The sequence below is a fragment of the Lutra lutra genome, chromosome 8 (assembly GCF_902655055.1).
Source record: "Lutra lutra chromosome 8, mLutLut1.2, whole genome shotgun sequence".
Lineage (NCBI taxonomy): Eukaryota > Metazoa > Chordata > Mammalia > Carnivora > Mustelidae > Lutra > Lutra lutra.
In genome coordinates this window covers 71,600,178-71,614,933 of record NC_062285.1, presented here as the reverse complement: position 1 = coordinate 71,614,933, position 14,756 = coordinate 71,600,178, and the positions used below count along the sequence as shown (strand labels likewise).

General features: G+C 38.2%; 1 protein-coding gene across 2 annotated transcripts in view; it reads left to right on the top strand.

Annotated features, from left to right (window-relative positions):
- RECQL (RecQ like helicase) overlaps positions 1-14,756 on the top strand; it is a 59,051-nt gene that overhangs the window by 20,303 nt on the left and 23,992 nt on the right. For both annotated transcript variants that reach the window (XM_047741827.1, XM_047741826.1), the window contains 3 exons: positions 2,909-3,106; positions 4,403-4,582; positions 6,961-7,067. In XM_047741827.1, coding sequence (XP_047597783.1) covers positions 4,498-4,582; positions 6,961-7,067 — 192 coding nt within the window. In that variant the 5' untranslated portion in view covers positions 2,909-3,106; positions 4,403-4,497. The remainder of the gene's footprint in view (positions 1-2,908; positions 3,107-4,402; positions 4,583-6,960; positions 7,068-14,756) is intronic.

Sequence of the window (14,756 nt, the reverse complement as noted above, 5' to 3'; positions counted from 1 at the left end):
AACCTCTTTCCATGAATCATGAATTTTCTGAATGGCATCTAGAGTGACAATCCTTTCCAGAGGTTTTCAGTTGATTTTGCCCAGATCCATCAGAGCAAGCACAATCTGAGGCAGTTATAGCCTTATGAAACCTGTATTATAAAAAATAAGTCTTGAAAGTAAAAAATTACCCCTATTATTAAGTTTGCTGTCCTATATGGGTGTAGTTTGTGATTCCCCAAAGCAATTACAGTAGTAGTATCAAAGAGTACTGATCACAGATTACCATGACAATTGTACTAATAGTGAAAAAGTTTCAAAAATTGCAGAAGTTACCAAAATGTGACATGAAGTGAGCAGAGTGTTAGAAAAATGGCGCCCGTAGACTAGCTTAACATAAGTTGCCACAAACTTTCAATTTCTTAAAAAGCTCGGTATCTCCAAAATGCAGTAGAGTGAAGCACAGTAAAATGAGGAATGCTTATATATATTGGCAAGTGCAACTCTTGGTGTGTTTCATGTCTTTTCATGTGTCAGTCATTTGTACATTATTGTCTAGGGCTTCCTAGGTCTTGAAGCACTAAGAGGTGGCAGGACAGATTCTTAGTAGGCCTTAGCAGTCCCTTCCTTACCAGGCCACTGTTAAAAAAACCAAACCGAACCGAACCGAACCAAACCGAACCAAACCATACGAAACCAAACCAAAAACTATCATAGGCCTTCGGACAGGAGGAGACTGAGAAAGAAGAGGAAGGGCAAGAGAGACTTGGCAGAATTTAGTGTTTTAAGGTCCCCTGCCTGCCCCATTGGAATCTGCCCAGATGTTCCCTTCCCAATTGCAGAGTCTCACTTCTTCCTAATCAGTGCCTTAACTTTAACTTAAGAGCCTGTGCAAGGTTGGGAGTTCAGTTTGCATTGTAATTCAGCCCTGCAAAATGTTGGTATTTGGTAATCTTGGCGCGGTAGCCAAAGGAGATAAGGGGTTCTCTTAGGACAGTCATAGAGACTTTGAGGTCCCTTTATGCAGATCCTGCATTTCTCTCAGGTTCTTCAGTATATTTAGGAGGGGGCAATCAACCCCATTATTCTCAAAAAATGTTCTGTGACAGCAAACACTTGGTCACCCAGAGCCTTTCGCTCTCTAGATAACTTAATTACTGGTGTCTAGATTATAATTCACATAACTTTGTCTACTGTGTGTCATGGAATACCACTGTCCCTTTTACCACTGACGGGGTCATTAATGCCTTTAATAGGTGGCATAGAAGCAATTTAGAGAACCTACTTTTAACTTTCTTTTCCTCAGGAACAACATTTGGTGTTGGTTAGGGTTCATTTAGAGAAGCTGAATCATTGTGAGTGATATAAGGGATTTATAGGAATCAGTTCCTACATGATCATGGCATGTGGTTAAGCACTCCATTACTGGTCCTGAAGTCAGCAGTGCTAGCAGTAGAGACGAAGATGGAGCGCAAGTGTGGCAGGGTAAAAAAGAGCTGAAGCCAGTGAGCAGAAAATGGAACCTGTCTGGTTCTCTCTTGCACTCGTGTTGGTGTGTTGTTGCCTCCAAGGCTCTGATTGCCAAGATGCTGGTGCCCTGCAGAAGAGCTGGCGCATTTGCCATAGGGAATTGTACAGGAACGTGGCCAACGATTCAGGGAAGCTGAAGAAGCTGTGGGCCATCCTGCTGCCCCAAAGAGATTCAGCAGGAGATAGAGGAACTGGCTTCTGCCACCTGCCAAGAATGAATGAGCCCCAGCAGCACCTGACATTATGCCCACCATCTGAATGTAATGTAAAAGGTGGCTTCTCTTTCATTTCTACCTTCCAGCTCCAAGAGTTCACTTGTGGCCACTCCTAACCCAGAATATTTCAGGGAAGGCAGTTCAGGTAGTTGGTATAATGCAAAGCCACCATAGCATCCTATTTTAAATCATAACCATGAGGTTTCATCTTATGAAAATTTCCAGCCTTCAAACTGGATTAATGCAGATTGATGTTTTAGAAAGCACCAAGGACATCTTTAAAAATTTTTTAGTTTCTATTGTGTCAAACATAATCTCACTTTGGCTTTAATACTTGGATTGCTTAGAAGGTTGCTTTACAAATTAGTTACAATGGAATTATAATGTCATTTACAGTAGCATACTTGATTTCTCCTTTAATTGTTACATCAGCTTGTTTCTAATCCCGACTCTTTATCATGCTAACATACGAACCCAGATATGAGTGTTTTTGTGAGATAGTATCCCCTAAGTAGTTAGGGGATAACTTTATTTTTATTTATTTATTTTTTTAAAAAGATTTTTATTTATTTATTTGAGAGAGATCACAAGTAGGCAGAGAGGCAGGCAGAGAGAGAGGAGGAAACAGGCTCCCTGCCTAGCAGAGAGCCCGACTTGGCGCTGGATCCCAGGACCCTGAGATCATGACCTGAGCTGAAGGCAGAGGTTTAACCCACTGAGCCACCCAGGCGCCCCTAGGGGATTACTTTAAAATGCCTTCTTTTTGTTTCAAAGTCTGATCACTTTACTTAAATGACTTAGAAGATTGTTGGACCACTGTCCCACAACACGGTAAAAGTAACAATGATCTTTAATTAAATGCACAGCTGTGTGCCAGATACTATGTTAATAACCTTCCATATGTTATCTCACTTAATTCTTTAAAACAATACTATGAAAGCTAGATATTATCCCCATTTTCCATATGGGGAAATTGAGGCTCACTTAAGTACTTAGCCTGAGCTAAGAAGGGGACCTAAGATTTAACTCAGGTCTGTGTGACTCCCAGCACACATGCCCTTAACTACCCTGCTCTACTACTATAAGTGTCTGTAATTTCAATGGTGAGGAATATCCAAAAATCAGTAGGGAAACCTAAAACTAATTATTTAGTCATTGTATCTTTTTTTCCCCCTTCCTTACAGGTCTAACTGAAGAATTGGATTCTATAACTAACGAGCTACATGCAGTAGACATTCAAATTCAGGAGCTTTTGGAAAGGCAACAAGAGCTTATTCAGAAAAAGAACATCCTAACAAACCGAATAAAGCAGCATTTAGAGGCTCCTGATGCTGGGGAAAACAGTGAATGGGATTCTTCACCTGCTGCTTGGAATAAAGAAGGTTTACTCTGTTTTTCTTTGCTAGTTTTGTTTCTAATTTGTTTATGTAGGAGTTAAATCATCCTTCGTGGATCAGTGCTTTCCATTGGCTTAGAGGGAAACTGGCCACTCTTTTAAGGGGCATGGGAAGCCAGTAGGCAAACCATTCTTACTCATGTTCTTTTTGAATGAAACTTTATTTTTCAGACTTCATTATTTTTTTCCAAATATAGTTCTAACAGCATCAGTCAATGCTTGGAAAAGATTTTTAACTAAATTTGTAAAATTTTAACTAGAAGAAAATTAAACCATTAAGAAAAAAAAAAAATAGATTCCGACTTCTTGCCAAAATCTAGTTTATTTTCCTGCCCTAGTGAACACACCTTTCTTGATTCAAGATCTTGCCAACCATCATGTTTATCACTAGCTATCACATTCAAATGGAATACTGACTCTAAAATTGCAATGCTTTTATGGGCCTTGATTTCCAGGGATTCACTTCTAAACAATATATTTACATAAATTCCATATAATTGTTAACTTGATATTTGAGATTTTTATGATACTATGAATTCCCTGATCAACATTCAGATTGTGTTTTTTTTTTTTTTAAGATTTTATTTATTTATTTGACAGACAGAGATCACAGGTAGGCAGAGAGGCAGGCGGAGAGAGAGAGAGAGGAGGACGCAGGCTCCCAAATAAGCAGAGAGCCTGATGCGAGGCTCCATCCCAGGACCCTGGGATCACGACCTGAGCCGAGGGCAGAGGCTTAACCCACTGAGCAACCCAGGTGCCCCAACATTCAGATTGTGTTTTTTTTTTTTAAGATTTTATTTATTTTATTTGACAGAGATCACAAGTAGGCAGAGAGGCAGGCAGAGAGAGAGAGGAAGGGAAGCAGGCTCCCTGCCGAGTAGAGAGCCCGATGCGGGGCTCGATCCCAGGACCCTGGGATCATGACCTGAGCCGAAGGCAGCGGCTTTAACCCACTGAGCCACCCAGGCGCCCCCAGATTGTTTTTTGAATACCTGTCAAGTACTTTCCTCTTATTTGTAGGTTAATTCTCAGCTGGCAAATGTTTTCATTTTTTTCTGATGTACTGTTTCTTATATATCATTAAATGTGTTTTTGCTTAGCTTTGTGAGCTAAACTAATCTCAAAATTGTCAGTATAAAAATTAAATTGTTAATAGTATTTAAAGTCTTATATAAATTCTAACCTGTTTTTCTCTAGTATAAAAGCGGCCATTCATGTTTTTATCTCATTTATAATCCTAAATAGTTCTAATATATGTAACTTACTTTTCTCTGTCTAGATTTTCCCTGGTCTGGTAAAGTTAAAGATGTTCTGCAGAATATCTTTAAACTGCAGAAGTTCAGACTGCTTCAGCTTGAAACTATTAATGCAACAATGTCTGGAAAGGAGGTATTTCTTGTTATGCCTACAGGAGGTGGAAAGAGCTTATGCTACCAATTACCAGCGTTATGTTCGGACGGTATGTATTAATAAAGATTCATTTAAGTTGAAGAAATGCCATTTCTCTTTTAATTCTTTAAAAAAAATAATTTCTAATCATACCTGTGTAAAAACCAAGTGCATTGTTATTTTATCTTTATGTTAATAGACATTTTGAAGGGTTCATATAAAGAGAGACATATAAAGACTTTGAGTGGAATTACTTCTTTTATCTTGTTCTTAAAACATAATTAAAAATCCATGGGCCTGGATTCTAGTACCAGATCTTTATTGAGTGTTGGCTCTGGTGTTAAGCACGGGAGGTAAGACCGTGAGCAAAACGGGCAAAGTTCTAGTTTTCATAGAGTTCGTGGTATAAAGTAGTGCTTTCTCAAACTGTAACGTGTAAGAATCACTGGTGATGTGATTAACATGCAAATTCTGAGTTTGTGTGGGACCCACAGTCTTGCATGTCTAACAGGCTTCCAGGTGAAACTGATGCTGCTGTTTGGGGACTAGCAAGGATATAGAGCAGGGGTCAGAAGACTGTCCTTTAGAGAGCCAGTCAGTAAATGGGATAGGTGTGGTCCATATGATCTCTGTGGCAGCTACCGAACTTTGCCATTATAGCATGAAAGTAGCCTTGGACAGCATGTAAACTAATGGATGTGCCTGTGTTCCATTAAAACTTGAATTACCCAGACAAGCAGCTAGTCCTTAGTGTATTGACCCCAGTTTAGAGAATAGGTTATTGTAAGCAATTGCAATAAAGGTTTTGTGATACAGATTTTAATAGGGAATTAAGTTAGTACAAAGATCTGGCCTAGGGGCTGTTAGAGAAAGCTGTCCTGCCAGTGTGGCATTTAAGTTAAAAGTTGAAGGATCAGTAGGCAAAGCTAGAACAGGGGAGTAAGGAAGAGTGTTCGTGCAGGGGAGCAGTATTTCTGAGCCCAGAACTAAGAACATGCATGGTAGGGGGTATTTAGTAACCTGGAAGAATTTCACTGTGGCAGGCAGTGAGGGACAAGACTTGTGGAAAGAATCTTGAAAGGTATTATAAAAACTTAGATTAGTGGGAAACCATTGAAGGGTTTTATGTAGGTAAGAGACTAGTTAGGATTGTGCTTTAGAAGATAGAGGAATTCTAGAAATAATTAGGAGGTAGATTCAGTAGGACTTGTTTTCATTGTATGTATGGTGGTGGGGGTGGTAGGAGAAGGGATAGTCTAGAATGATGTCCAAATTCTAGGCTAGGATAAATCGCAGAGTTGCTCACTGAAATAGGATACATTTGGAGAAAGAACTTCTGTGGGAATGGAGAGAGAGGGAAGATGAGTTGAGGAAGTAGAACTAGTGAATGGGACAGTCTTTGCAAAGAATTGTTATGCAGGGAGAAAGAGGGGGCCCTAAATTAGATATCTAGGGTGTTTTAAAGATGAGAGGGCTTGCCCGTGTTTAAATATAATGAGAAGGTACCACTGTTGAAGGAGAATGTGAAAATACAGCAGAGAGAGTATTTGAGATGGCAAATCCCTGTTAAAATCTGAATCTGAGTCTATTTTTTAATTGGTCTGCTCTCTGTCTCAGGTTATTTTAAGGAACAATCTATGGAGACATAAGTTAATGTAGAATAACTTAACAGCTGTGCACAATTTCAGTAATAAGAGAAAGGGGAGGGGCGCCTGAGTGGCTCAGTGGGTTAAGCCGCTGCCTTCGGCTCAGGTCATGATCCCAGGTCCTGGGTTCGAGCCCCGCATCGGGCTTTCTGCTCAGCAGGGAGCCTGCTCCCTCCTCTCTCTCTGCCTGCCTCTCTGCTTACTTGTGATTTCTCTCTGTCAAATAAATAAATAAAATCTTTAAAAAAAAAAAAAAAGAGAAAGGGGATATACTATCAGCATTTCATTCAGTCAGTAAACTGATCACTGATTTCTACTCAGCATGTATTAATCTGGTACAGTAAGTAGAAGAATACTCAAGTCACTATCAATTGTAATTATACAGGTTGCTGTGTTTTCTTTGGAAAGCCTTGGAATAACTTTTTCCTCATATAACTGGACAGTATTTGACTAGATTTACAATATTTTGCTAATATGTCCAATAATGATAAGTAAAAATTCAGAATGATATGTTTTTATTTTTATAATATTGAATAGGGAAGAGATTTCTGTCTAATCTTATATTTGCTTATTTGGCTAATGGTCACTTATTTATATCTATCTCTTCTATTAATGAGGATGAGAAATAGGTCTATTTCTATTATATTATTATATTATATTATTATATTATATTATATTATTATATTATTATTTCTATTATAGTCTATTGTCCAGTCTATTGATGTTGTGATGCTCTCAGGTGAGTGGTTGAAACTTATTCTCGAGGTAGTGTAAAATTTAAAGTACATACTTTCTCTTTTAGGTTTTACCCTTGTGATTTGCCCATTGATCTCTCTTATGGAAGACCAGTTAATGGTTTTAAAACAATTAGGAATTTCAGCTACCATGTTAAATGCTTCTAGTTCTAAGGTATGCTTCTGTGGCTCTTTTTTTTTTTTTTTTTTTTTTTTTTTAACCCTTCACTGATGTAGGAGCCTTGGTTTCTACTGAGTTAGTTATAACATTATAAAATAACTATATCTGGAAGTTGCAAACTACTGTTGATGGGCCAGTGTTAGCCCACTGCCTATTTTTATATGGTCTGTGAGTTAAGAATGGTGTGTGTGTGTGTGTGTGTGTGTGTATATGTGTGTATGTATTCAGGTTTTTATTTATGTTCTAGTTAACATATAGTGCAATATTGGTTTCAGGAGTAGAATTCAGTGGTTTATCACTTATATACAACACCCAGTCCTCATCATAAGAAATGCTCTTCTTAATGGCTATCACCCATCTAGCCCATCCCCTACCCACCTCCCTCTATCAGCCCTCAGTTTGTCTCTGTGGTTAAGAGTCTCTTATGGTTTGTTTCCCTCTCTTCCCCCTCCCCCCACATGTTCATCTGTTTTGTTTTTTTTTTAAGATTTGTTTGTTTTAGAGAGAGAATGAGTGCAAGCAGGGGGAGGGGCACAGGAACAGAGAGAGAGAGATTGAGAGAGCATGCTTCAACAGACACCCTGCTTAGCACAGAGCTTGATGCGGGACTCGATCCCACAACCCAGAGATCATGACCTGAGTGGAAACCAAGAGTCAGATGCTCAACCAACTGAGCCACCCAGTCACTCACCCCTGTTTTGTTTCTTAAATTCCACATATGAGTAAAACCATATGGTATTTGTCTTTCTCTGACTGACTTATTTAGCATAGGACACTCTAGCTCCATCCACATCCTTGAAAATGGCAAGATTTCATTCTTTTTGATTGCTGAGTAATATCCCATTGTACATATATGTACACACACAGACACACACCCACACACATCATCTTTATCCGTTCATCAGTTGATGGACATTTGGTCTCTTTCCATAGTTTGGCTGTTGTTGATAATGCTGGTGTACATATCAGGGTTCATGTACCCCTTTGAATCTGTATTATCCTTTGGGTAAATACCTAGCAGCACTGTTGCTGGATCATAGGGTCATTCTATTTTTAACTTTTTGAGAAACCTCCGTACTGTTTTCTACAGTGGCTATGCCAGTTTGCAGCCCTACCAACAGTGCAAGAGGACTCCCCTTTCTCCCATCCTCACCAATACCTGTTGTTTCTTATGTTGTTAATTGTAATCATTCTGACAGGTGTGAGGCGGTAATTCATCATGGTTTTGATTTGTATTTCCCCGATGATGAGTGACGTTGAGCGTCTTTCCATGTGTCTGTTAGCCATCTGGAAGTCTTCTTTGAAAAAGTCTGTTCATGCCTACTACTCATTTCTTAATCAGATTTTTGGGTGTTGAGCTTGATAAGTTCTTTATAAATTTTGAATACTAACCCTTTATCAGATATATCATTTGCAGATATCATCTCCCATTCCATAAGCTGCCTTTTAGTTTTGTTGATTGTTGCCTTTGGTGTGCAGAAGCTTTTTATCATGATGAAGTCCCAGTGGTTTATTTTTCCTTTGTTTCCCTTGCCTTTGGTGTTGTGTCTAGGAAGAAGTGGCTATGGCTGATGTCAAAGACTGCTGACTGTGTTCTCCTCTAGGATTTGAACAGTTTCTTACTTACATTTAGGTCCTTCATCCCTTTTTAATTTATTTTTGTGTATGGTGTAATGAAGTGGTCCAGTTTCATTCTTCTGCATGTTGCCTTCCAGTTTTCCCATGTCTTTTCTCCATTGGATACTTTTTCCTGCTTTGTCAGAGATTAGTTGAACATAGATTTGTGGGTCCATTTCTGGGTTTTCTGTTCCATTTCATTGATCTATGTGTCTTTTTTTGTGCTAGTACCATACTGTCTTGATGACTACAGCTTTGTAATACAACTTGAAATCTGGAATCACGATACCTCCAGTTTTGGTTTTCTTTTTCAGGGTTGGTTAGCTATTTGGGTTTTTTTTTGTGGTTCCATACAAATTTTAAGATTGTTTGTTCTAGCTCTGGGAAAAATGCTAAAAAAATTAGCTAGAAAAATGCTAAAAAAGTTTTGGTAAGGATTACATTAAATATGTAGATTGCATTGGATTGTATACATTTTAACAATTTTCTTCCAGTCCATGAGCATGGAATGTTTTTCCATTTCTTTGTGTCCTCTTCAATTTCTTTTTAAGTCTTTATAGTTTTCCGAGTACAGATCCTTTACTTCTTTGGTTATGTTTATTCCTAGGTATCTTATGGTTTTTGGTACAATTGTAAATGGGATTGATTCCTTGATTTCTTTTTCTGTTGTTTCATTATTGGTGTATGGAAATGGAATGAATTTCCCTACATTGCTTTTATATCCTGTGACTTTGCTTAATTGATGTATTAGTTCTAGCAATTTTTTTTATCATTTTTTAAAATTTATTTTCAACATAACAGTATTCATTGTTTTTGTACCACACCCAGTGCTCCATGCAATCCGTGCCCTCTCTAATACCCACCACATGGTTCCCCCAACCTCCCACCCCCCCACCTCTTCAAACCCTTCAGATTGTTTTTCAGAGTCCATAGTCTCTCATTGTTTACCTCCCCTTCCAATTTCCCCCAACTCCCTTCTCCTAACTCTCCATGTCCTCCATGCTATTTGTTATGTTCCACAAATAAGTGAAACCATATGATAATTGACTCTCTCTGCTTGACTTATTTCACTCAGCATCATCTCTTCCAGTCCCGTCCATGTTGCTACAAAAGTTGGGTATTCATCCTTTCTGATGGAGGCATAATACTCCATAGTGTATATGGACCACATCTTCCTTATCCATTTGTCCGTTGAAGGGCATCTTGGTTCTTTCCACAGTTTGGCAACCGTGGCCATTGCTGCTATAAACATTGGGGTACAGATGGCCCTTCTTTTCACTACATCTGTATCTTTGGGGTAAATATCCGGTAGTGCAATTGCAGGGTCATAGGGAAGTTCTATTTTTAATTTCTTAAGGAATCTCCACACTGTTCTCCAAAGAAGCTGCACCAACTTGCATTCCCACCAACAGTGTAAGAGGGTTCCCCTTTCTCCACATCCCCTCCAACACATGTTGTTTCCTGTCTTGCTAATTTTGGCCATTCTAACTGGTGTAAGGTGATATCTCAATGTGGTTTTGATTTGAATCTCCCTGATGGCTAGTGATGATGAACATTTTTTCATGTGTCTGATAGCCATTTGTATGTCTTCATTGGAGAAGTGTCTGTTCATATCTTCTGCCCATTTTTTGATATGATTATCTGTTTTGTGTGTGTTGAGTTTGAGGAGTTCTTTTTTTTTTTTTTAAAGATTTTATTTATTTATTTGACAGAGAGAAATCACAAGTAAGCAGAGAGGCAGGCAGAGAGAGAGGAGGAAGCAGGCTCCCTGCTGAGCAGAAAGCCCGATGTGGGGCTCGAACCCAGGACCTGGGATCATGACCTGAGCCGAAGGCAGCGGCTTAACCCACTGAGCCACCCAGGCGCCCCGAGGAGTTCTTTATAGATCCTGGATATCAATCTTTTGTCTGTACTGTCATTTGCAAATATCTTCTCCCATTCTGTGGGTTGCCTCTTTGTTTTCTTGACTGTTTCCTTTGCTGTGCAGAAGCTTTTGATTTTGATGAAGTCCCAAAAGTTCATTTTGGCTTTTGTTTCCTTTGGCTTTGGAGACATATCTTGAAAGAAGTTGCTGGGGCTGATATCTAAGAGGTTACTGCCTATGTTCTCCTCTAGGATTCTGATGGATTCCTGTCTCACATTGAGGTCTTTTATCCATTTTGAGTTTATCTTTGTGTACGTGTAAGAGAATGGTCGAGTTTCATTCTTCTACATATAGCTGTCCAGTTTTCCCAGCACCATTTATTGAAGAGACTGTCTTTTTTTTCCACTGTATATTTTTTCCTGTTTTGTCGAAGATTATTTTACCATAGAGTTGAGGGTCCATATCTGGGCTCTCTACTCTGTTCCGCTGGTCTATGTGTCTGTTTTTATGCCAGTACTATGCTGTTTTGGTGATCACTGATTTCTGTACATGGACTTTGTGGCAGGATACAAAGTCCATGTACAGAAATCAGTGGCTTTCTTATACACTAACAATGAAAATACAGAAAGGGAAATTAGAGAATCGATTCCATTTACTATAGTACCAAGAACCATAAGATACCTGGGAATAAACCTAACCAAAGAGGTAAAGGATCTGTACTTGAGGAACTACAGAACACTCATGAAAGAAATTGAAGAAGACACAAAAAGATGGAAGACCATTCCATGCTCTTGGATCGGAAGAATAAACATTGTTAAAATGTCTATACTGCCTAGAGCAATCTATACTTTTAATGCCGTTCCAATCAAAATTCCACCGGTATTCTTCAAAGAGCTGGAGCAAATAATCCAAAAATTTGTATGGAACCAGAAGAGACCCCAAATTGCTAAGGAAATGTTGAAAAACAAAAATAAAACTGGGGGCATCACGTTACCTGATTTCAAGCTTTACTACAAAGCTGTGATCAAGTTCTAGCAATTTTTTGTGAAGTCTTTTGGGTTTTCTACATAGAGTATCATGTCGTTTGCACATACTGAAAGATTGACCTCTTTCTTACCGATTTGGATGTCTTTTATTTCTTTTTCTTGTCTGATTGCTGAGGCTAGGGCTTCCCTTACTATGCTAAATAGTAATGCTTAAAAGTGAATATCTCTATCTTGATTCTGACCATAGGGGAAAACTCTCAGCTTTTCCCCATTAAGGATGGTATTAGCTGTGGGTCTTTCTTACATGGTCTTTATGATAGTGAGGTATGTTCCATCTACCCCTACTTCATTGAGGGTTTTTATCAAGAATGGATGCTATATTTTGTCAAATGCATTTTTTACATCTGTTGAGAGGATCATATGGTTCTTATGCTTTCTTATGTTAATGTGGTATATCACGTTGATTGATTTACGAATATTGAACCAGCCCTGCAACCCGGGAATAAATCCCACTTGATCATGGTGAATAACTCTTTTAATACACTATTGGATTCAATTTGCTAGTATCTTATTGAGAATTTTTGGATCCTTGTTCAGGGATATTGGTCTGTAATTTTCTTTTTAGTGGGGTCTTTGGTTTTGGAATCAAGGTCATACTGGCCTTGTAGAATGAGTTTGGAAGTTTTCCTTCCATTTCTGTTTTAGGAATAATATGAGAAGAATAGGTATTAACTTTTCTTCTAAATGTCTAGTAGAGGGTGCCTGGGTGGCTCAGTGGGTTGGGCCTCTGCCTTCAGCTCAGGTCATGATCTTGGGGTCCTGGGATTGGGCCCCAAATCGGGCTCTTTGCTCGGTGGGGAACCTGCTTCCTCCTCTCTCTCTGCCTACTTGTGATCTCTCTCTCTTAAAAAAAAAAAAAAAAAAGGTCTGGTAGAATTCTCTTGGGAAACCATCTGGCCTTGGACTTTTGTTTGTTGGGAAATAGTGGATTACTGATTCAATGTCTTTGCTGGTTATGGGTCTGTTTAAATTTTCTGTTTCTTCCTGTTTCAGCTTTTGTAGTTTGTATGTTTCTAGGAATTTGTCCATTTCTTCCAGATTGCCTAGTTTGTTGGCCTATAATTTTTCATAAATTCTCATTTAATTGTATTTCTGTAGTGTTGCCTGTAACCTCTTTCATTTGTGATTTTGTTTTTGGGTCCTTTCTCTTTTTGATAAGTCTGTCTAGGAGTTTATCAATTTTATTAATTCTTTCAAAGAACTAACTCCTGGTTTTTTGTTGATCTGTTTGTCATGTTTTCATTTTCATTTGCTTCTGTGTACTTTTTAATTTCATCTTAAATTTCCTGGTTGAGCGATTCATTCTCTAGTAGGATGTTCTTTAACTTCATGTATTTGTGATCTTTCCAAATATTTTCTTGTTGACTCCAAGTTTCATAGTGTTGTGAGCTGAAAATCTCAGTCTTTTTGTACTTGTTGAGGGCTGATTTTGACTCTGTATGTGGTCTGTTCTGGAGAATGCTCCATGTGCACTCTAAAAGAATGTGTATTCTGCTGCTTTAGGATGAAGTGTTCTGAATATATCTGATAAGTCCATCTGGTCCAGTGTGTCATTCAGAGCCATTGTTTCCTTGTTGATTTTCTGCTTAAATGATCTGTCCATTGCTGTTAATGCCCTCTACTGTTACTGTATTATTGTCAATGAATTTCTTTATGTTTGTTATTAATTGATTCATATATTTGGGTGCTCCCAAGTTGGAGGCATAAATATTTATAACTGTTAGATCTTCTTGATGGATAGACCCCTTAATTTATGATAATCAGCACCCTTCTTCATCTCTTGGTACAGTCTTTGGTCTAAAAGCTAGTTTGTCTGGTATACGAATGGCTACTCTGGCTTTCTTTTGACGTCCATTAGTGTGTTAGGTGGTTCTCTATCCCCTCTCTTTAAAGAAGCAGGTGTCTTTAGGTCTAAAATGAGTCTTTTGTAGATGGGTCTTGTTGTTTTATCCATTCTGATACCCTGTGTCTTTTGATTGGAGCATGTAGTCTGTTTACATTCAAAGTGATCATTGAAAGATAAGAATTTAGTGCCATCGTGTTACCTGTAAACTTGGTGGTTCTGGTGGTATTCTTTGTTCCTTTCTAGTCTTTCCTGCTTGGTGTGTATGTATATAAATAAATAAATAAATACACACAATTTAAAGATTTATCTATTTATTTGAGAGAGAAAGAAAGAGCATGCGTGCATGGGCAGAGAAGCAGAGGGAGAGGGAGATGGGGAGCACACTCCCCAGTGTGGAACCTGACATGGGCTCACTCACACAATCCTGAGATCACAATCTGAGCTGAAACTAATAGTCAGACACTCAAACAGCTGAGCCACCTAGGCACCCCTTGATTATTATATTTTTGAATGTTTAAAAATAATTAAAAGAATGAAAGTACTTTGTGAAGTGTGAAAATTATCTGAAATTTAGATTTCAGTGTCCATAAAGTTTTACTGGAATACAACCTTGCTTGTTCATTTACATGTTGTCTAACACTGTTTCACAGAATAATGGCAGAGTAGTTATGATGGATATTATATGGCCCACAAAACCCAATATTTACTATCTGGCACTTTACAGTAAACATTAGCTGACCTGTTTTATATTTTCTATTAGAAAATGGTAAGCAAGAATTACTAATTATGGAATATAATTAAATACAAATGGTGCATTACTAGTAAGGTATGCTTTCCCTGTGGAATTTCATCTGTTTGGGAATGGACTCTTACCTTCATCTGTTGAATAGCCTTTTTCACCTATTCTTTTTTTAAAAGGTTGTTGCTGAACTTTTGAAAAGATAGAGAAATAGAATCATAATGCAACTGCCAGTTACCCATTAGCCACCTTTAACAGTTACCAACATAGGACCAATCTTTTTTCATTTGTATACCCACCCTCTTCCCTCTTGCTTTATTTATTTGAAACAGTTCCCAGAGATTATATTATTTTAGTTGTAACTCCTTCAGTATGAATGAGAAAGATATAATTAGAATGATATCATCACACCTAAAAAATTTAGCGTTGATTCATTAACATCATCAAATAAAAATATTCTCATCAAAGCTTATTCTTTTTTTGAATTGTGTTCCAATATAGATTGAGGGATTATGTTGTGTTTTGTTGATTTTTCTGTAGGTTCCCCTTTTTCTTATTTGTTTCCCATGCA